The sequence below is a fragment of the Antedon bifida genome, chromosome 4 (assembly GCF_963402885.1).
Source record: "Antedon bifida chromosome 4, ecAntBifi1.1, whole genome shotgun sequence".
In the NCBI taxonomy this organism is placed as follows: Eukaryota; Metazoa; Echinodermata; class Crinoidea; order Comatulida; family Antedonidae; genus Antedon; species Antedon bifida.
Genome location: NC_136229.1, coordinates 19,073,471 through 19,097,521, shown reverse-complemented (window position 1 = coordinate 19,097,521; position 24,051 = coordinate 19,073,471). Strand labels below are relative to the sequence as shown.

Here is a 24,051-nt window from a genome sequence, read left to right as displayed (position 1 = left end):
GCTGCCAGTCAACTTTTCATAAGTTTTTTTTTCTGCGGAAGTGAATAACTTTAAAACTACAAAATGGCCTATTCAAAATCTGATTTTATAATCTTAATTTTTCATGTTGTGGGTGACAATTACATATTATTATATAACTTGATTTGGATTGCTTGATCACTAAGTTATTGTAATAATCATAAAAAAACATGCATACATAGCGTTATACTGCAGTAACTGCAGTAAAACAGTTTCATGATACCAGGGAGTTGTAAAACATCTCCCCGATGATACAGTATCATGCAATATCCGGAACGTATTTGCAGCACGTCACAACAAAGTGAAGGACATAACGTTTCTGGCAATTTTTAAAAGTGGGCGTCCCATAAATCAAAAGTTCATAGGTCAAAAGCGGTCAATGCAAAGAGTGGGAGGTTGCGATCTCGTCAAAAACAACACAGAATAACTCGTTTTCTTGTCGTATATTGAAAAAGAAAACCGTAAAATTATATTGCATAATTGTGAGTAGTATACCGTTAGTAGTATCAATACCATATTTCCGTTTTTATCGTTGTTGTTTTCTTCTAGGCCAGGCTATAGGCAGGGTAGCCTACTATCTTAGTATCTAGCTAGGTAGGTAACTTGTTTGTAGGCCGGTGTTATAATTCTTTACTCCATGCATGCTAGGCTAGCTTGGTAGTGCTCATAATAGGCCTAGGCCTAGTTAGGCCTCTTAGTAGCCTACTACCAGCTAAGCCTGGCTGGAGACTAGCTAGAGGCTCTATAGTAGACTAAGGTAGAGGCTAGCTACACTATGCTGCGTTTTATTTTTTGGTCGCAATAAAAAATCAACATCCGGTGTTTACTGTTTGTTACTATATGGATGGAGCACTGCTAGATATACGCTTTTATCATTATTTATGCTAATTGTTGCATTATATTTTAGAAGCTCTAATTTGTGTGGGGCGCAATTAGCTACATTGTCATACATTTTTTTATACATTTCGTTTCTAGATTTATGAATTTAGTTAATTTAATTTATATTCTATATTTTTTAACATTGATTGGTATTAACTATTATTTTAAAATAAACGTAAATATGAATGTTTATCATCTGCACTTTTCAAACGTGACTGATATCATTGTAAACTGTTCAGCCTCTTTTGCCAGGTGGCAAAGGCTGCTTTTTAAGGGCTAAGTTCTAAGTTCTACTAGTTGTTGCTGAAAAAATGCTGATATATTCTTTTTAGAAATAATTAACAGCTAATGATAAACTAATAATAATAGGCTATATAGTAATGCACAAGATTAAAAAATATTGTATAGATAAGATACAAAACAGTATTATATGCAATGCATATTGAAGGGTAAACCTTTTTTTTAAAGAAATACAGACGTTCCTGGAAAAGTAATACTTTTTTATTTTATAATTAGTAATTTTGATGTTTGGTTTTAGCAAAGTATTGGAAGTGAAAATAGCAGATGGCCTATAGGTAATCATCTTTGAATGAAACATTCCTTACTACTGGACATGGGAGACTAACAGACAGAAGATGGAGGACCTTTTTGAACTTCCAATAGTGTTGGCCCTTGCAACATTGGTTATACTGACTGTTGTGCTGCTTGGATGTGCACAGTGTTTCCAAAGACTGTTTCCGGTAAGATTTTATGCTAATAATACCCCTCCCTGAAGCATAATGCAAAATTAACCCATCTGACAAAGTAGCATCTATATAGCACACTCGCACTCACTTTTGTGTGCAAAGGGACCAACAGCAAAATTCCATCATCTAAAGGGCATGAAACTAGACCAAACTGGTCTTAAACTTTTTAATGTTGCTTTATCAAACACTCGCAGAAATATTCATCATTCATCTATATCCTTGCCTCGACTATTCCAACCAAGAACAGGCAGACATACATTTGCTGACTGGTCATTGTCTTGCACAGCTCCAGGTCCATCCTTTGCAATACTCTTTCACAATCAATCTAGAATGCCAACTTTATTGACATCTTCAAACAGTTGCTGAAATCCCATCTCTTTCGCAGAGCATATGAAATAACGTAATTTCTACCTAGTTCATGTCTTGTGCTTGTAGCGCTTAATTATTATTTAAAAAACAAATTCTAAAAAGAAATTTATTATAAATCTAAATTGTTTTTTTCCCTGTAGAAGCAGGATGAACAAGGAATTATCAACCAGGAGGAAAGCCCAGGTGAAAACAATGACAACTTTTATGGTGACTTCACACCTCCATCGCAGAACACTCCATACAACGATCCAGCTAATGTTGATCCAATGCCCGATATCAGCCACCTACGTCTGGATCAACACGTATCTAGTCTCGCGCCGGTTTTGACAGGGCAGTCGTTAGCGCATGCTAACATCAAGCTACTAAATGATCCATCAATGCAGTTTTCACGAACACAGCTTAGCTATGTTGATGAATTGGGAAATGGCTGGTTTGGAAAAGTAAATCATTTTATAGAATATATAATAACACAAAATCACACATCACACAATTTTAGTTATCTGGGCCGTAGCCAGCATGAGGTAGTCTGAAATAATTTTCACCACCCACCCAATTACCCAGGACAGATCATCATATTTTATATTAATAATTATATTTAAAGCATCTTTACCTAGTCTGTTTTCACTACAGCTTTGGTTATTTAAAAATTCAAAGACTTCTAAAGTGCAGTGGACAAAAGAATGTATACTTTTACAATCGCATATTAATTTTAGTTGCATGAGATAATTGCTAGATGACACTCAAATAAAAATGGCTGTGGGTTTGTAGTTTGTGGTTCAGTACTACTGGTGGTGACTTTTTGTTTATAGAAGATTCTATGTTCAACTTCAATTTATATAATGAATTGCGATAATAAAGTTCAAGTTCAAAATACAAGTTTTATAATGCTCTAAGTTGCTTTAAAATTGTGTAATCTACCTGCAGGTAAGCTATAATTTTTGTTATTGATTTGTACCAGGTTTTACTAGGAGAAGCACGCAAAATACAGGCCGGTGTCAAGAAAAGTAAAGTAGTAGTGAAGGAGTTGAGGGACACGGCTTCAAGAGATGAACAAGTTCAATTTCTGGCAGAAGTACAGGCTCATAGGTAAGATATCAGATCCATGAAATAAAACATTTTGTAAGCTCCACCCTTTTATGCTAGGGTTTTGCACAATGTTAAATGAATGAACGTTCTCTGCATTCATTACTGTTGTTCCTTATGTGTATGTTGTAGAAGGGATGGAGCTTACACAATGTTGAATAATATTATGTAAATTTTGCATTTTTGAATATATACAGTAAGTGGAAATTTAAGGAATTTCTTCCTGGTCTGTCTACAGTTTCTAAAATATGAATCGTTGGTTCGTTGTCCCATGACCTAGGTGGTTGTAGGGGCGTAGCAGACAAGATACAGTCGTACTCGTCATGATTTGACACTCGGGCATATGTATCATTTAAAATAAAAGGCAAATGTTACTGTACTGTATGTTATGTTATGAATCCTTTCTAAATGGCATCATATTCTAAACTAATGGATACTGTCAACCATCAATCATATTTGCATCCTCTACTACCTGACAGGGCTCGATTTAATACTGTCCAGGAAACAATTATCGGGGCTGGAATATGCCACCACTTCCCCCCCATCCACTTTATTTAACATCACAAAACCAATATGGTATTGTTTGTAATGTTAATATTAAGGTAGCGAAATAAAATTTGGGAAATGAAGCCCACTGGGAAATTAAATCGAGTCCTATGCCTGTGAAATGCTTAAATCCTTATGATGAATATGTATTATGTTCATTTATATATTAAACTGTGCCTGATCATAAAGTTTGAGAATTCCTCCATGGTTTGTATGAGCAAAAACCAAGTATAGTCTGGAATTATCATTACTTTTTTATATAATGCTATAAGTACCAGGATTATGGTATCAAAAGCTTAATGACATTTCCACACACTTAATTTGTACACACATTATTTGTATAGCGAGCATCGAACTGAGTAAACAGCAATTCTTATATTATGCCTTTCATTGAGATGAACTGTTTAGTTTTAATATGAACTGTCAGTTTATACTAAACAAAATTAAAAAGTTCTAGTTTCTATTCTATACAGGTTTTATATGGCGCCCTACAAAAAACAGAGCGCAATACTTAGTAATTAATTAAAAAGAAACTAACTTGCGATGAAACTATCATACTCATCCATGTATAGGCCCACCCTTGAATATGCTCACAATTTGGCCCACTCTCTAAATTCGACCCAATTATAATTAGTATAGAGAGTATAGTAGTACAGTACTGATACTAACCAATTTTAAATTATTACTGTTCAAATATTACTGCCATAACAAGGTTGCTACACTCACTTGAAAGAACTTGCGCTATACGATATGGAAATGTTTAAAAATCTCTTGTTCTGTTGATTTTATTTTGCATTGTTATGTTTTGCATTTACCTTTATTGAATGTATGCTCAATATTTCTTATACTCGTCTGCATCTTTTGCCTGCCTGGCTCGTCTAACAGAGAATTGCGCCACCCTAACATGCTGACCCTGCTCGGACAGTGCATTGACTCTATACCATTTCTACTAATTATGGAGCATGCACCTTTAGTAAGTACTCATTTTTTTCTTTCATTTATATAGATCTGTATTTTTACAAATACTGCATTTAATTATATTGCACTTGCTACAGTAATTATATTGCACTTTGCTGCAGTAATACTATTGTACTTGCTGCAGTAATTATATTGCACTTGCTGCAGTAATTCTATTGTAGTTAGTGCAGGAAGTCTACTACAATTACTATTGTAAAATAGAACACACACAAAACTGATAACTAAGTATTATAGAAAGGCAAGATATATATGATATTATGATGCCTTTTGCTTAATTTTATGGTCCATTAAAACAACAAATATATTATGTGTCATTTTATTAAATATATATTATTAAGTAAATGTTAATATTTAATTTGTAGGGTGATGTTAAGGACTACCTGATGAAACACAGGGAGGATAGACATTCTCTAGCCCTGAGAGATACTCAGTTAAGATGGGCCTGTGATCTGGCTAGTGGCCTAACATTGATGCATCAGGCTGGCTTTGTACTTAAGTAAGACTTTATTTTTGTTAAAATCTTATCAACAATTTTATACCATAGCATTATAACATTACTTTTTCTAAAATCTACTTTTTTGTTTTAGGGATTTTGCTACAAGAAACTGCTTACTGTCAAGCTTAGATTCAATAAAGATAGGTCATTATGGACTTGCACAAGAAAAATACAAGGTAAGGTAAACTATCATTGTGCAAGTTTTTATCCCAACATATCAATTCATACTTTAACACTTCAGTACTTTTGTTTTATTGGCATGCCTACCAAAGATGTATCAGTGATTGGTTTTTTGTGTGAAAGAGCCAGATCTAAGATATATATATATTTAGCACCAAAACTTCAGATACAGTATTTATAATCTGATTATATTGTTTCATTGCAGGAAGATTATTACCTGTTACCATCGGTAAACCAGCTGTTACCCATCCGATGGATGCCACCAGATGGATTTGATGTCAAAGATTCTGTAGTGAAACCGAAGCGTATTTCCAAAGATACTAATGTTTGGTGAGCTGCTTACATAATGTATCTTATCTTAAATGAAATTTCCATACAACTGAAAGCTCATGACTGCTGGTAACTTCTGCATAGTTGCAAAATCTTCAGCTTGTTGAAGGCGGCAATTTAATAGAAGAAGATGATCATCAAGAGAGATGTTTGTTCTGAGGTGCTGCATTGTAGAGTTTCTATTAGTGGGAAAAGGGTCTTAGTTTTCATATGTATTAAATGTTGTTGATTTGTCTTCCAGGTCATTTGGTGTTGTCCTCTGGGAGCTGTCAACAGGGGCACTTCTTCCTTACATAAACTGTAATGATGAGGAAGTCATGAGACAAATTATCATTAATCAGCAATCCAAACTAGAGATGCCACAACTGCAAGTCAAATATATTGGAAGATGGTAAGGATTGGCTTGATATATTTTTAGCAATAAACCAGTATATAGCTCTGTCTACACTATCAAACTATATGTGAAAAAAATGTGATGTGCCCATACATGGACACGATGACATCATATCACTACCATATTTGGCACATCACACTAAATAACTCAATAGTGTAGACAGAACTTAAGAATATTGTTGCAATTTTGTTTGTTTAATAGTGTAGACATTTTTACAGACCATGAGGGTTGTGGAAAGTCACAGCCTGTTAAATGAAGGTCACTAGTAACCATAAAGATGCATCTGGTTTAACTTATGCGTGTTTCTTTTACTTCAGGTGGGAGATCATGCAGCTCTGTTGGCAGCCTCTTGAAAACCGTCCCACAATGCAACACATCTTAGAATTGCTGAATCATCTTAAATCTCATAAGGACAAAAGTGATCGTGAAGAGTTCCAAGAAAAGTGGAACTCCCTCAAGCATTCCAATTTTATCTCCAAGGACTCACCTCGTCTGAACCTGCAAGATTCAGAAAGACCTGCTACCATCTCAGATGTAAATTTAAATGGCGGTATTGCATCTAATCTTCCGATGTCTTCCCAAGTTGTGGTTGAACATCATGTACCAATAATTCCGCCTTCAGCAGCTGGTATTGCTAATCCAATGACTTCCTCAGTTGTAGTCCAAAATGAACTGGTGGATCCTTGTATATTACAGAATCCAAACAGATCACAGAATAATATACATTTAACTATCAATCCCAGTGAAGTCCAAACTCCAGCAGATCTCTTAAAAACACCTCCTAACACCCCAATTGAGGAAAGCTACCTGAGTAATGTGCCAGAGTATGGCAACCTGCAGAGTAATGATGCAGCTCAGGTCTTGACACATGGCTTGAAGACACTAGACTCAACGACTAGTGAGGAGGATGAACTTCCACAATCCGATGTACATATTGGTGCTCTGGGCGCAATTAAGCAGCTTAACAACTTTTCACCATCAAACTTAACTTCCTTTGATACACTAGAGATGACCTTTAATGGAAAATCTTCAGAAGCTGATGCCATGTCACCATCGGGTCATACAACTTCACCAGCAAATGGCATACTCTCACCAGCTGTATCTGAAGTGTTAAACATTTCCATTACTGATGACACTTCACATAATGTTACAGAAGTTAATGGCAAAGAAGAGAATGAAGCTGAGGAGAATGAGAGGTTGTTACAGAATGATACATCAGAAGCTCTTGTACTTGGTGCCAGGCCGAGAAAGAGCTCTTTACGACAATCAAACTCTAAGGTAGGTCTGATTGCTGTTGAATGTATGTTTATGCTATAATCTTTTAAAAAAGGTGATAGTCTTGTAATTCTTCATTCATGTGTGACTAATCCAAAACTGATTTTCTCACTATTTGCCGTGATTTTTAGTAAGCATTTGTTCATACAATTTAGATACAGTAGAACTCTTATTAAGGGGACACCTTAATGAAGTTTCCTCTTTTATATTAATATACTGTAGGCTCATTCCTACAGGTTGCTCTTAATGTTAAACATATATTGTCTCACTTAATAGAAGTGTACCATGAATAGGAATCTTCAAGGAGGAGTATACTGTAGTTTGTTTACACAATTTGTATGTGTTTAAGAAGCTTATTAAAGCTATACTATTGCATGGCGTGTATAATACCAACACATTGAATTTGCAGTAGAACCAGCTCTCACAATGTCAACCTAAATATTTCTAAGTATTTTTATAACTCTCAGGAGATTTACTGTAACATCATTGTTATAAAAACATCTGCCAACAAGTTTGGTAAGGGGATTTTAAAGAATCTCTTTAAGAGATTAAAATATCATGTAGAATTTATTTCATTGGTTTATGTTCAGACTTTGGTCTGAGCCTATAGCCTATATTATTAGCAATGGTGTAGCCAGACCTTAGAAACAATACAGGCACAGGGGCCACTCATAAAAATACATTTTTTTGCCAAGTCAACTCTTAAAAGCAAAGAAATACCCATATTTATAATGCTATGTTGAATAAATTACCCTATGGTTAATATAACTGTCATTGAATATAACCTAGATTTTATGCTAACCATTTTTGTAGTCCATTAAATTACAGTACACCTTCCCTTTATTAACAAATATTTAATAGGAGTTTCCTTATTTTCTTATTCTTCTTTATTTAAAATCACATAATTTATTAACAAATACGCTCTACTATAATTCTTTCATGTTCTCCTCATTTTTTACTCTCCCTGTAATTTGACTCAAAGGATTATTGCCTAGTTTATCTTGATGATTCCTTTGACACTGAGGTATGTAGACTAACAATATAACATCACAATTAACACTTATGGAAAATAATATTATTTGTCCATGCTACAATGCATACTTTATATTTTGTTTTTTACTGCAGGCTTTTAGGACACCGTGGCATGCTTTCTGTGCCTGTTTACTTGGTTGCTTCCTCCTCGGTTAAGGTGCTTGGTTCTATTCCCATAGATACTCTTTTTAAGTTAACCCTTTTAAAATGATTTTTCCTATGCTATGATACTTTAATTCTTACTTTGGTATGACAGAGTATTGTTACTTTTGATGCAAACTTAAATCAATTACAATTATTTTTTAATTGATTTACCTAATGGTCCTTTTATCAGAATTTTTCAAGTCATAGTAATCTCCTTTCTCAGTCAAGTTTTTTTTTTATTAGTTAGAAATCTTGTGTTTGTATTGTAAAGCTCTGTCTACACTATCAAACTTTATGTGACAAAACAATGTGATATGCCCATATATGGACATGATGATGCCATATCACTACCATATTTGGGCATATCAATACCATATTTGGGCACTTTTTTTTGTCAAACTAGTTTCATAGTGTAGACAGAGCTTTACAATACAAACTTTCATATCCTGGGCTAATGATTTCCAACTTTCCTAAATCCTTGTTACCATTAGTTTAGTAATAAAAATTGAAGCATGTTACATTGCAAAGTATATCTTATTCAATATCTTATACATAAATCTAATAAATATATTTTGTTTTATTCTTTTTATAGACTACAAGACTATTAACATAACAATTTAATGAAGCTTTATATAATTACATTTAATAGATTATTTTATATACAGTAAATTTGATTGTGCTTTTTTGCCCATTGTTTGTACAGTGTTATATAATGATGATATATCTAGAATCTAATATATAAGCTTAGCATGTACTTAAGTATTAGCAATTAACAAATTACTATATAATTATATATAATTTATTACTATAACACTATTTTACATATTAATAAGTACAATATAAGAACACTATCGCATGTTTTTTTTTAGTTACTAGAAATAGTGTATATCCTGGCTTTAGTGTTATTCCATAGAAAATCTATCTGTACTTTGAAAGATTTAATTGTGTAAAGTGCTTTGGAAGTATATTAAATTGCTTGCCGTTCTATTTTCTGATGATAATAATGGTTGATATTCATAATAAAAGTAGTGTTTGTTTTTTTTTAGTCAGCACCCCTCCCTGACCCCCGGATTTTTATTTTTTTTATTGCATACTAAAATATTGTAACATTCATAATTATATTATTGATATCTTTACTGGTATGTCATCTTAACATTCTATAATAATATTATAATAAGAAACTTAACAGCTGCATGACAATGTATGGCATTTTAGTATATAACAAACAGTATCAAAGTCAGCAAATAGTTAATCATCGAGACATTTCCATTACACTGATGTGGATTGAGTGATTGGCCACTCTGTGGACAGACCTCCTGTTATATGCGTATTAGTATACCAGAATCTTAGAGTACTTTAAGTAAGTTTCAACTATGCTAAATTTTAATCAATATTTAAATTTAGCAGCCTGTTGTGTGGAAACCATATCATTTTAAGTCTGTTTAGTTTTAACTTGAGAGTATAGCTAATTACAATCGTTAGAATATACTGTAGCACTTTTTAGTTAATACCATTGTCAGTGCTCCACTATGCAATGTGCATGTTGATATTCCCAGGTGGCAGGTTTCTTTCTTTTCAATTTCCTTTTTTATGATAATTTTCAGTCCAGTTCTTATACATTGTAAAAATAAGGATGAGGCTAAAGTTTTCTATAGGTGTGGCTATCGGCACAGTCGACTATGCATGAAACTCCTATTGGCAAGGCCAACTGCACATCTAATGCCTTGTTTTTTATCTGCAAGATAGACCATTCTCTTTGATTCTGATGTCTTATCGGCACGCACAACGAGGCGCTGATAGAAAATTTTACATTATTCAGTCAACCATCCCTATATAAAATAAATTCCTAAAAATAAAGCATTTATGAGTCTTTACTTAAAATGTACCAATGTGAAACATTTACCTATTTCATGAAAAAAAATATAGATTTATTATTTATTTATTCCATAGCAATTAGAAGATGGTGCTTTTAAGACTGTGCAGTTTGATGACGAACCTTCTGTCTACAACTTCCAGATTGATCCAACCTCACCACTAGATGTTTCCACTTCTGATGGAAACACCATTGTAAATTCTTCTGTCAAAGATTCTAATGGAGATAATATTACAGAGTTTCCAGTGAGTGCTGATTCTGCCATGACTGATTCTTTGGTCAGTGTACCATCTTTGATGGAAGAATCAAGTAAAGAGTGCTTCACAGAGCCTCCAGAGAAGATGGAGGCTACAGAGTTACAGGTTCAAGAAGGATCTTTTCCATCAGGGAATCTGGTGGAAGTGGAGAACCTAATAGAGGATAATCCAGTAGAAGTAGAAAGTCTGGTTGAAGTGGAAAGTTTAATAGATGTAGAAAACCCAATGGAAAGTAAGAGTCTTGCTGAAAAAGTGGATAATATGAAACAAGAGGATGTTGGCAGCTGGGTGGAGGTCAAAACTAATGGAAGTGAAGAAACTGATGGTGCTCAAAATGGTAACAATGGTAAGTAATCATACCAGAGCTACACAGTGGCACTGTACTGTTAACAATAGGGGTGTTCTTCTGAATAAGGTTGTTCCAAAGGAGGGTATATACTACTAGTACTACAAATTAATCTGTCTCCATACTAATTGTCTTTATGATAATACTTTTATTAATCTATTTCTTATTTCTTCACAGTCTCAACTGATTTGATCTGAAAAATCAATGAACGGATACCTTTCTAGTTTTGTTACAAAAATCACTCCAGTAACCATTTTTTGTGAGATCTTTTGTTTGTTGTTTGATATGTCTACTACACAGAGATTATGATACAATTTAAAGTATGTATAATATATTTAATTGTTCAATTTTTACTGTTATTTTCAGTTACTGGATAATAATATTTTAGGCTAAAATTTAATTTTGAGAAAAATATGAAGATTTGAAATCATGGTTTCTAAATTAATGGGTTGTATTTTTTCTTTTTTAATGGTGGTGGCTCAATTTTTGGATTTTTTCCTATAGTTCACAAAGCTTGTTTGGTTTAAATTTCTAGCCAACAAAGCACTTTTTTACAAATATAATTAAACAATCTAAGAAGAATTAATTAACTGGTAAATTAATAGGTAATTATGGCACATATTTGTCTCAATAGGTCATTGGCATACTTATCTGTAGAATTTAAACTAGCCAAATGTTCTTGCTAGCCCAAAATATTGCTAGCCCAAAATGTCTAGGTAATTAGGGCACTGTATGTCTTATAGATACACTGGGATATTCATCTGTAGATTTTACACTACTAGCAAAAATGCTGCTAGTCCAATATATTGCTAGCCCACTGACCCACAATTTCTAATTTTAATCCTCTTATTTGTACTACAAAAGTAATTGTCTGTTTAGAAATAAATATAACATTTTTAATGAATATAAGTACTACTGTAATATTGAAAAAGAAACCTTGGATTTTTGATAGCTGATAGGTAGCTTAAAACCTTGTAAAGATTCCATCCATAGAATACATTTATATAGTGTTTTGATTAGAATATTTTAATATGTGCATAGTCCAGTTGGTAGTTTGTTGATTGGCAAAAGGACATGTTTTTATAGAACTGTTTTTGTGTTGTTAGATATTATTGATAGAACAGTTCTTTTCACATTCTAAGTGTCAGTAATATAGATAGATGAACTATGACCCACCAAATTCTTCTGTGTGTAAACACACTTTAGGGTAGCAATATTCCCATGTTTGGACAGCCAAACACCACATTTAGATCCTGATTTCACCCAATTGCACCAAAGAATGAGATAATACTACACAGATGGCTTTAAGTATTAATGTGCTCGTTTTTATACCGTTTATTCAATGTGTCTTCGTATAGGATTTTTCTGTGATTTTGCCAACTTCTTTTAGAAGAGAAATGAAATGTATATATTGGGTTATAATTGGTTTTAATTTGTATTATAAATGTACTGGTTTTTTAATATATAGGTGTGTCTGTGTTGGAATATTCTTTCTGTTTTATTTTTCTGTGTGTTTTGGTAGCACTATATATCCACAAAAATCTATATACATTTGAATGAAATATTGTATTTTAAACATTCAATATTAGACCTCTCGAGTCTCTCGATAGCTCCCCATATTTCATGTGATTTCCCAGTGCAATTTCTCATGATTATTTTGGATATAAAAAGACATGATATTGCAGAAATTTACCAATAGACTCTACTATCCATTTTGGTTAAATTTAATAGCGACCTCTATGTTTGGATGAATTTGTAAAAGTAAAGCGCCTTCTATTGTTTGCCCATGCTTTATAAGTCCCCCGATATTCAATTTGCCAAATTTTGTTCATAAAGTAATGAGGAAAACAATACTGTAAGTTACTGGAATTGAGCCCTCTGAAGTTGGTCTGGTTTGAAGCCTTCTATATGTTCAATCAATCAATGGTTGGGAATGGTTGACTCAGTAGTAATAAAATTCTGGTTTTCTGTATTGACATTTCATTAATTATTTGGCTGTTCTTGATTATATAGTGTCTTACTATGCCTCTAGGGCTACTACTACCTCATTACTATATTATTTCTTTAAGTGATAATTTGACTTCTCTGAAACTGTTGGCAGGAATGTGCAATGTGTTCATTGTTACTAGTTTTGATGAGGAACAGGCTACTTTAAGTCCATACTTTCATGATTTGTTTACACCACTTAAAACCTAGTTAATTGCACGGTAAAGGTTCTACTTAAAACTGATACTATTGAATTGTTACATGGCAGCTTTTTGTAAAAATGTTTAGAATTTTGTGCCACGCAAGGCTGGTGAATGCAGGACGTGCACGTGTATCGTACTCCACACTGCTAAAATCAGAGCAATGACTTTTTTGAATGGCCTTATCCTTAAGCTCTGTCTACACTATCAAACTTTATTTGAAAACAAAATGTGATGTACCCATATATGGACATGTCATATCACTACCATATTTGGGCATATCACTTCCATATTAGGCACATTTAATGAATTCTAATAATGTACACTGGTATTTTCTCTTTGATTCTGTACAATGTCTACATAGTTTTACCAGGTGTGAAATTAACAGTTTGTGTTGTAATCTTGCTGCTAAAAACTAGTACTTTTCTCAATATGGACACATTTATACAGTTATGCTACTACAATAATAGACGTTTTAGTTTTAAAAATATAAGATCACTATTATTTTAAAGTAGCATACAGCACTAGTATGCATTAAAAGCTCTTTCTACACTATTTAACTAGTTTGACAAAAAAGTTTCATGTGCCCAAATATGGTAGTGATATGACATCATCATGTCCATATATGGGCATATCACATTTTTTTGTCACATAAAGTTTGATAGTGTATACAAGGCTTTAATCAGTGTTTATATATACACAGTATTGAGGACACTAATAAGAATAAAAATTATTTAATAATGAGTGCTTTCAGTAAAAATACTCTATATTGTATAAGTGAAAATTTACAACCTGGAATGTTTTTATAAAATTTGATGTGTTAAATTATCAAATATTGTAATAAAAAAATGGTATTGATGCAATAGTGAAATTAATCTATATATTCATAGGAAATAAATGAACACAGAAAATCAAGTTTGTCGTCTTTTTTATTGCATACACTAATGCACCGTTTTTCAAATTGTTGTGCCCAAAGGGCTTACAAATCACATAATTGTTTGAACACATAACATATATTGATATTACTGTATATTTTTTGTGTCATACATATTGTACACCAAAACACAGACATATTATTCTTATCTTAATATGCTTGTGTCTTCTGTAACTATCCATGTGTAACGACGTAAACACCACGCAAGGGAGTTGACCAATGACAAGCAAAAGTTGTGATTGGTCAATTGACTTGCATTGCGCTTAAGACAGGGAACAACAAAAGGTATATTCTTCAGTAGTACTATTATTATATTAAATATCTATCATTTACATACAGTATATACAATGCCAAAACATAGGTTTTGAAGAAACAGAGCTCTCTATTTGTTGTCTGTTAAAATTACCAAATAGTCCTGATAATGAATAGAACAGTGCATGCTCATTTCATGATTTGTATAACTTCATTTCTGTTCTCTTTTCCATATTATTACCAGTCCCTGTAAGAAATAATCATTATTTCAGTGAATGATATGCATTGTAATTATAGCTTGTCATTCTCATTTTGTATTAATTTTCAAATGTACATAGTTTGTGATGTGTTAATAGCAACATTTTGTTTTCATGACGCACCACTAGCATATCGAGTCAAAAAGTCATTCTGAGCATGTACAAAATGATTACAATAGGTGCATAGTTGATATTGTGTAGACAGCCAGTGATGTGATAAAATTGAGACACCTATCACCCACACCAACCCAGATAAGTGTGCCCTCCTTGTCACTTGCCAGAATTGTCTAGGATACCCCCTTTTAAACATATATACTTACATTGCAATCCGATGAAGCTAACAGGCTTTCATCATAGTTAAACGATACACTGAGAACAGGACCTGAGTGACCTTGTAACTTGTTAACGCACGGTTTAGTTGAACGTTGAATGTCAAAGAAATATACGCACATGTCCTCACTGCCTGTCACTGCAAATGAAGATTTGAAAAGTTTATAAATACTAGTCTCCTTTTCAATAACATATTTTTTTCATAAAATTCATTTTTTTTCTATGATCATTTGAGAAAGTGTTTTTCTAGATATTTTGCTCAAAGGTTATCGACCTGCAGTTATTGATTACCTTTAAACTTCTTAAATTCGATTTGTTTGAAATAATTGCTGTTTTTTCTTGTTATTTGTAAATTCACTATACACACAATGCCAAATATTTACATAATCTATTTAGAATGTGGTTTCACTTTATACTGAGAAATGCATATTCAATTGCTGTAAATTGCCAAGGGTTTCCTGGTTCCATGGGAAAATATCATTTAATGTTCCATCATAAGTGACACAGCCAATTTCACAATTAATATTTTGTATGTTGCACATTGTTGCTTTCCATACTAAATTCTGTTAATGTCATTATAGCATATAGCCATCCCACGTTTGTCATCATATCCTCCAATTGAATAGGTAGAGTAGTAACAGATGTACTTATTATTATATTTTTTAGGGGAGTTTTTTGGTGACCAAAACAGGGAAATAATAACTTATAATAGACCTTGTCTAGGACGTGACTGAAGCCTGTTAGGTTTTTTTTAAATAGTACCTTCAAATGATCGGTACATTTATTATTAGTAGATCAAGGAAATAACTGACATTGAAACTAAAACTGTGACTGTATTATAAGGTTCATGAATATTAACATTGAACAATATAAACATTGCCACGTTTTCAGATTTTTTTTAAACACATTAAGAACATATTCCTGAAATGTAAATATATCAATTGTCCATATAATACAATATTACACCAGTGGCATAACGTAGAGGCCTGAGGCCCCTGGTGTAGGAACCCTAAGTGGCCCTCCAACGCTGGAGGCCTCAGGCTTTTTAGACATATTTTGATGCATGTTTTGTCCTCTGTGCACTGGGCCCCTGGGTTTAGACAGTGAGCGCTCATAGCCGTTACTCCACGGTATTACACTAGATGAATATGAGAACGGGATTGGTCCAAACTACACACTTTTTATTATTGCACTCATTATATTTATATTCTCATTTTTTTCTTACCCACACATGCCCCTTCCCTGAATGACATTAGGGGACAAAAGCTACTGCGAATTGCTTCTCGTTTGTGCTTGATAGCAAATGTTTTCTTCAACTGAAGGTTTCCGTCTTTGCCCATTACCCTTGAAAGAACAACAAATAATTTGCATTCACTTTCAACAATAATATAATCCGTGTATGGTAAAATCTATTTTTAGAATGTCATTTTATTATACTGTAGTAATACAGTCAACTCTCCAAATACCGGACTCTCTGAAAACTAAAAATTGTGTATTTTGTGAATGTTGTAAATGTTACTCTTTTGTGGTGTAATCATTATTAATCATTTATTTATTTATTACACCTTATTTATAGAGGGTGACCCTAAACAGCATATGCTGACAATCAAGGGGCCCTCTTGATGAGTGACAGTGGCTGTGTGTATACTAGTACACCGGGGTAACCCCCTACTTGAAAGATGTACTAGGTTCTTTAAAGTGCACATGTATTATTAACACTTATCACAATGATTATCAATGAAAATCTTGTCATTTGCTTGTTTAATTAACCTTTAACCTTACGTACTTGTAAAGACACACTTGATTTACAGCCACATTGACCAATAGTGATGGATCTCTTGCTTCCCGACTGACCCACGAACGGAATGAGATACACGTTACAGGACTGCCTTCGCACACGTTAATTCTACAAAATGAACAATTTTATTTTTAGGTTTTTAACATACACTGCCATCATTAACATTATTTGTATCACGGAAGTTACACCCAAGTAGCAAAATGTAATGTGTTGGTGGATATGTCATTTTACATACAAATATTTATATACAAATATATCCCTTAACAGTTTGGCTTATATCCAATGAATAGGGCTACAGTACTGTTTAATTACATTTTTCCAAGAACCAGGAAATTCTTTCTTTCTATTTCTTGCTCAACAGCTATTAAATTACAAAGCACATTTTTGTTATGTTAAAGACAACATGCTTACGTGATATTTTCTTACCGTTTGCTTTTGGTCAATTTCCCAGAAGCGGTTTCATAAATAAATGATGTAATTGTACCCTAAAAGAAATATTATAATTATCACTTTGTAAAAAGCACAACCAAAAATAAATTTTGGAATTTTCTGGAAGTTAAAATGTATTACTGCTGTGTATTTTACATAAAAGGTATCTCAAACATGCATATGCCTGTTGATTGACAAACCTTGTCATCTCCAGCCCATAATCTCTGTCCATCTTCGTCAAACTCTAGAGAAAGCACCCGGCCTAGTGTCTTGCCTAGGCCTCCTTTGAAAGGCTTGCCTGTAGAGATGTTGAACACCTGTACATGGCCTTTGCTGCTACCAGTCTAAGTGCAATGTTAAGTTTAGAAGTTTCGTTTGAATTCCCGAAAATAATTTTGTTACTGACTCTTTTGAATTGATGTGAAGCACCCTTTCTTCACCCCTTGCCACACACAAAAGATCATAGTTGGATCAAATAGATACCTTAGATAACCACACTCCGTCCCCAAATCCCCAATATTCAAATCTACAGGAGAAAATCCCATTTAGTATAAAGTCACTTAGGTTTAGTTTATATGAGGGTATACAGTAATAGAAATCTGATGAATTTGATCCTTCACTATTATATGATATTGCTTTGTATATATCAAAAAATATTGTGGCACCAGGTGGTAAAAATGACCTAAATAATCTACTAACACTAAAGCAAACAAAAAGGATTAATTGAAACCACAAAGAAATCAAAATCTAATCCACAATATAAATTAAGTATTTCTAAATCCATCAGTCACAATGCGCTAATGCTGAAATGGTCAAGAACCCGTTAGAATTAAGATTAATTCAAATAAATGAGGTTTTTCCTTCCTTTCCTTGGAATTAACAGGAAACAAATCTCAATGGGAAACCTAAGGAATATCATGAATACAATAAGAAGTAGTGTCAACGGTCTATTAAGCATGTGCAACGCTCAGGTGTTAATCTTCCCATTATTTGGTGCAGTTACTGTAAACACCTTGAACTTGTTTTGAACTCCATTTTTACATTATTAATTAATGTAATGATTCATTTAGCTTGGTTCACCATGATTTGACTTTCCACTCTATATTCATGTCATTTGTGGACTGATAATATTCTCTTAGTCACTCTCGATTATGACAAATGTACTATTAATAGTATAAAGTGAAAACTAGACATTCCATCATCCACTTATCCTGGTGGACTTACCACTGAGAGGCCCACTTAAGTTCCTGATATTTAATTCATTACAGTACTGTACTTCCTTATATAAGATTTAATAGATAATATAAGAGTTTCATAGGCATAGGCTTTCATAAGCCAATATAGTTTTTTTTCATAACACACTAGCTTTAAGCACACAGGGGGAAATATCTCATTCCTAAGGGTTACGCTGTGTCATTCGGCCCATAGCCACCAAGGCCAAGTCAGCCGAAAAGGGATAGAACAGATACACCAGGAAAACATGGACAATTAGGGAAGATTTTCATTAATTTGGTGTTACAAGATTTTGTCCAATCTGTGTAAAGGCAGAAGATGTGTATGGTTACTGTATATTTGTGCCATATTAAGGTCATTACAGCATGTCATAAGTAAAACAAGATTTAAACTGAATCAAAAGTAATCTAATAGATACTGCTTAGGTTTCATTTCAGTTTCTAGGTGTTTACATTATGAATTTTTCGTTAATTAACACAAATCTCATTCACTCTTGTTTAGTTAAAAACTTGTTCTGTTTGATAATAGAGCTATATATATAATAAGTTATCTTATATTTGATTCACTTTATTGATGAAGAAATCAGTTGGTAAGTTTTGTTTTCACTTCTTTGTCGTTTCAATATATTTATGTAGCATAATGCATGCATATTTAAATAAAACTTGTTACTATCAAAATTCTCCAAGCCGGTGAGTGGACTGTAAAATACAAATGACAGTTTCCTAAAACCATTGTGTCCTATACAGGTTACCCACAAATTACCCGAGTCCTCTGGTTTAGGAACCCTAAAGTGGTCCAACGCTGGAGCACTGATTAGGGACCCCATGAGCTCAGGGGCCCCTGGGTTTAGCCAGTGAACGCTCATAGCTGCTAACATTTTGAAAAAGTTTATTGGATTTCAAAGCTCACACAGTGGTTTTAACAAACTTTTCCAATTTGAGGATTGGGGAGGATCGGTCCATGTGAAGTAAATGGTACAGTATATTTTTGTAAGGATACAACAATCATATTGTTATTAACTGGCTGGAATGTACATGATAATAGTTGACCTTTGGCCTGATCTTGTACTGTCCGCAAACATGACCCAGAACTGATGGACCAAAGTTTAGCAGTTGTGTCTAATGAAGCGGAGAGTAACAGGTCATTCGACAACGACCAACAAAAATCTGTCAAAGAAATTGAATAACTATATTTATAAAAGATTACATATTAAACTTGTGGCAATTGAGACGTGGCAAATCAAAAGTGCAGGGAAAAAAGTTAGGGAACTTCCCTGGAAAGAATTGACCACTTGGCAGTTTCAACTAAAACAAAACAACTACCAGGGACAAACCCAAATATATTGTATTACTGCAGTTACTGCAGTATGTCATGCACAACAGCACCCTAATTATTCTTTTTTACTTTTTAAATGCCTAACACAGGTACCCTCACTGTAAATTAATTAAATACACTGCATAATTGTGAATTACCTTTAACCCCTTGAGTGTGACCTTTGAAAACGCATACGACCGTCGCAGGTTCTGGAAGGACTTGACAGACCGAGAGATTACCATCTAGCGAGCAACATGCTATGCGCGATTTGTCATCGTTTGCAAACTTTACGCAAGTAACTATAATAAAAATAGAACTCAATCAATATTGTTTTTACTTAAAAGCAAAAATATAATAATTTCCAAAACTGTTTATACCAGTAGAACTGTATATTCTTATGTAAATAGAAAGTACCCTATATTTGCATTGCAAATAAAAGAAGTTGTCTGTCTTTTGTGAGGGATTTTTTAATTTAAATAATGTGGTGACCTTTATTACTTATTTTAAATATTCATGAATATTCATATTGTTTATACCTGCACTTCTATGCTGGTCAAATATATGATGCATGCCAGCAAATGCATAGTTCTCGGCCGTTGTTGTATCACCAGCCATAGCCCTGAAATGAATGAAAAAAATACAGATCTTCCTCCAATTAAAGAAGACCACCTAACTTTTGGACCAGGGTTCTTGGTACTACTAGGTCTATTTTGCGTTCATTATAAAATGGTTTTTAATTGAAGGGTCATCAAGTACTCAATGAATAAATTGCATTAATTTAAAATAAAAAAGATTTTCTGTTAAGCAAGGCAATAAGGATGAGCTGAGCTCCGTAGATCAGAGGGTTTATCTGTGGCTGCGACACGATCAGTTCCACGTCCATTAACAGACACTGCGCCATGGAGGATATGTAGGTGGTACAGTAATGTTGGTATTTGTCGCAGTCAGACATAAAATCAAAGGACTGTTACGAGTTCCTATCTTGGCAAGACGAGCTCCGAGTCCTGTTGTTAGATTGCCTTGTATTAAGTATACAGGTTACCCAATACACCAATTAACCATAACATAACATTCTGTTGGCATCTCTATCCTTCCTCACCTGCTAGCTTCCGCATTTCTAGTCGGTATTAGACCCACACTCTCAACAGCTCCTGGGCTCATGTTTTCTGATTTGTAGGAACCCTTGCTCTGTTGACGTCTGTGGGTGCGGAATGACCCTTCTCCTCCAAGGTCATCTAAACTCTGTTAAGAAAGTAATTACGTTAAAAATATTGTATCAGCATTTCGAATACAGTACCAATAAAACACACAGAAAGAAGATAGAAACATGAAGTTGTCCCCTCTCAATGGATGGCTAATTACATGGGAAAGTGTGGACTCATGCTAAAGAGGTGTAATGGAGTAAGGGCCTAGCATGACTATTGGATTTTCAATATATATAGTTCTATGTGTCTGATAATGTGAACACACATTAAATATATTAATAGGCTATATACACACACGTTGTTATCGTTTACCAACTATACAACACTGCAATCCGGTAATATTCTTTTTTATCACTATCCCAAAGGAAACACATTTCCTGCTGGAACAATTGAGGGAATCTGTAAGATTTCCTTCCTGGTTTTTTTCTGCATTCCCATGTATTGTATAATGGTGTTGAGTGCTGAACTTTAAGATTGGTGGTACAATATCAAGTGCAGCAAATTTGTGTGATGACTTGGAAATACGACCTTGGTAATATTTTGTATTAAAGTTATATGAACGATATTACCAATAGTTTTAAGTAAGTATTACATCATTTTGTTGTGAACCAACCATCAGTGTATTTAACTTAATTATGAAGGCTCATTCATTCCTTGTTTGAGGATTTTATTCCAATATAAGCACATGTTATATATCATTCTTAATTGCAGAAATCATTTACTTGACAATTTTTTTAATGTAAATAGTACTTTAATTATTTTCAAAATACATTGGTACCATCTTTATAAAACACAAGACAACAAATTTTGCATTATTGTTACAATTACAACTTTTGTTCCTCATTCTTTCAATTCATTTTATTAGCCACCTATTGCTATAGAGGCCAAGAGAGATTAAGAAAAATAGTCTTTACAGGAAAAAATTAGATGTCGAGTCTCTCAATATTTCATTAAAAAAATGTTTAATTTTGTAAGAAATCTGATCTTAAAATTTGTGTTGCTTGTTTGATTTACTTACTCCTCTACTCCCACGAACACTTGCGTTTCTACTCCACAGACTTCCACTAAAATGTAATAAACAGGTGAATAATTATCTTCAATCATATTTTGATTTGATTTTAATTATTATTGTATTAGATACAGTTAACTATGAATAAGGAAATCAGTGGTGATATTTAATATTTGTAGGCCTATAATTTAATTCCGGGAACTTGGTTAGTTGTTGAAACTACGACCAACTATGGTTGTTTGTATTATTATTGTGGTATGCTATTTGTAAATGTATGTTAGTTCCATGTGGCTTGTTACCTGTGATCAGACAGAGACATTGTAGCTCCATAACGTTCCGTTAGTAATTGAGTTCGTTGTTTTAAGTACTGTCTACGGACCTGCGGATCATTCTTAGAAATGGAAAGAAAACAATATCAATGTAAACAATAATATTATAGTAAAAAATGAATAGAATTGTATCATATAATTTAATAAATGTTTGTAATAATTGTATTATGTGTCATTTTGCAAATGTTCTTCTAAATGTCTGCCATTAAGTACATCTGGTACATTCAGTGTTTGTGTTGTGGGATTTTGGTTATTGTTTTTATTTGACAAATAGTAGAGCTAATTCTGCTACCTCCTGTTTGGCATGCTCCCTTAAAAGCTGACTTCGTCTTCTTATGTACAAGGTTCCTGTAAAATAAATATAATAAATGAATAGAAATGTATGAATCTTAAGATTGAATTGTGCCAGGAGGTGTATTTAATCTTGTACAAACAATCATCAATGATCAGTATCAGTACAATCAATACAGTGATTTAGATATAGGGCAAAAATATATCTAAAACACTGCATGCATCTGAAAAATTGAATTTATGCAATTGCAAAGCTATATAGCCTATACTATAATACTTGGAGCTCATTGGCCTTATTGGGCGAATGTTTACAGCGATTTGACTATTAGATCGTATGATTTCTTTCAGGCATACCCGGGGCATACCTCCTAGAGCTAGGCCTAGGCGGCTAGGATTCCTCTCAACTAGCCTAGTCTAGCCGGTCAGACCCACCTTTTTTATTAGTTAGCTTCAGTACAACAACAAGAACGGCCCTGCCCTGGAATTGATCTTTTTAGGCCTAGCATTTTTTAGTATTATCTTTGACTACTAATACTTAGTCACTAAAAAAATAATATCACTAACTGAATTGCGGATTATTTGGAGTTCTGTAAGCATTATATCGAGCATCTACTGCTAAAACCTGCTGCCAAACAGCGGCCATTTTTCGGCGATTGATTCCGTTTTTTGTTTACACCACACCTTGAGGTTACGGCGGCCGGACCTACAACAAATAACAATAACAAAATTGTAGCATATTTTCTATTACTTAATTCATTTTAATTAGCTAATATATAAATACACAATACAGATTTACTTTAAAAATATAAATTTCCATCGAAATATAAACTAACTATTTTGCCTTGCTTATACGCCCATACATTCATAAATTAAAGAAATAAATACACGGTATTGTTGTTCAGTCGGTCAAACGTTAATGAGTTGAACATTAAGGTCAATGACATAGGTCACACGCAGATTTTAGATTTTGAGTCACTCCTCTGCCCACCACCACAAACAAGGAAAGCGTTGTTCTTTTGGTTCCGCAAAATCTTATTTTTCTGAAAGATTTGTCCGTTTGAAATATCTCGTATATTCTTTAAGAGTTCTTTCTAATGAAAGATACACTCTTGTACGAAATGAATGAACAGGAAGGACAAGATTTTACGGAATACAAGACTGTCAATTCAACCATCACACAGACCGGTGTAAACAGCGATGTAGCCCCCGGTAAGTACTTATTGTTTAGGTAAAAGGATAGGCGACGATCGTCTGGTGTTGGTATAGACAGGAAGTGATCTTTACCTAGCCTACCTATTAATGTTTTGTTATTGTCTTTGACTTTTGACTCTTGTCGGTTTTATATTGTTTTATAATGTGTTTGGTTAGTTAGGCTTATATTATTAATTACAATTAGGCCTAGGCCTAATTGTTTTTTGTGTGTTCACAACTTTTTTAACATTTATTAACAAGACTTTTTTATTTAGTTAAATTAAAGACACCTTCCCTACGTTTTTTATATCTAATTTAAGATCACAAACTATATTTAATGTAAAAAT

The 24,051-nt window shown here is 33.5% G+C and overlaps 3 protein-coding genes across 5 annotated transcripts in view; 2 read left to right on the top strand and 1 right to left on the bottom strand.

Moving 5' to 3' along the window:
• Nucleotides 1-387: 387 nt before the first annotated feature.
• On the top strand, nucleotides 388-14,047 carry LOC144841476 (serine/threonine-protein kinase LMTK2-like). 2 transcript variants are annotated; one of them, XM_078697812.1, is made up of 12 exons: nucleotides 388-500; nucleotides 1,436-1,637; nucleotides 2,153-2,452; nucleotides 2,971-3,098; nucleotides 4,527-4,614; nucleotides 4,982-5,115; nucleotides 5,207-5,291; nucleotides 5,501-5,625; nucleotides 5,867-6,016; nucleotides 6,337-7,297; nucleotides 10,421-10,946; nucleotides 11,124-14,047. In XM_078697812.1, the coding sequence occupies exons 2-12, from the start codon at nucleotides 1,533-1,535 to the stop codon at nucleotides 11,141-11,143; spliced, it is 2,622 nt and encodes an 873-aa protein (XP_078553938.1). In that variant the 5' UTR covers nucleotides 388-500; nucleotides 1,436-1,532; the 3' UTR covers nucleotides 11,144-14,047. The 2 variants fall into 2 exon arrangements, with proteins under 2 accessions (XP_078553938.1, XP_078553939.1); XM_078697813.1 differs by lacking the exons at nucleotides 10,421-10,946; nucleotides 11,124-14,047 and adding an exon at nucleotides 8,277-8,551.
• On the bottom strand, nucleotides 10,224-23,226 carry LOC144841478 (WD repeat-containing protein 13-like). 2 transcript variants are annotated; one of them, XR_013612029.1, is made up of 15 exons: nucleotides 23,078-23,226; nucleotides 22,515-22,570; nucleotides 22,193-22,284; nucleotides 21,903-21,948; nucleotides 20,779-20,921; nucleotides 20,216-20,298; nucleotides 19,838-19,978; nucleotides 19,365-19,531; nucleotides 17,333-17,476; nucleotides 17,130-17,188; nucleotides 16,692-16,811; nucleotides 16,131-16,249; nucleotides 14,896-15,044; nucleotides 14,473-14,565; nucleotides 10,224-10,299 (listed from the first exon to the last, which is right to left on the bottom strand). XR_013612029.1 is itself a non-coding variant. In XM_078697814.1 (14 exons), the coding sequence occupies exons 1-14, from the start codon at nucleotides 23,154-23,156 to the stop codon at nucleotides 14,530-14,532; spliced, it is 1,434 nt and encodes a 477-aa protein (XP_078553940.1). In that variant the 5' UTR covers nucleotides 23,157-23,226; the 3' UTR covers nucleotides 14,078-14,529. The 2 variants fall into 2 exon arrangements, 1 of the variants encoding a protein (XP_078553940.1); XM_078697814.1 differs by lacking the exon at nucleotides 10,224-10,299 and having other exon boundaries at nucleotides 14,078-14,565.
• A 254-nt stretch (nucleotides 23,227-23,480) lies between these two features.
• Nucleotides 23,481-24,051, top strand: part of LOC144840245 (cytohesin-1-like) — a 44,492-nt gene continuing 43,921 nt past the window's right edge. The window contains exon 1 of the mRNA XM_078695999.1: nucleotides 23,481-23,722. Coding sequence (XP_078552125.1) covers nucleotides 23,608-23,722 — 115 coding nt within the window. The 5' untranslated portion in view covers nucleotides 23,481-23,607. The remainder of the gene's footprint in view (nucleotides 23,723-24,051) is intronic.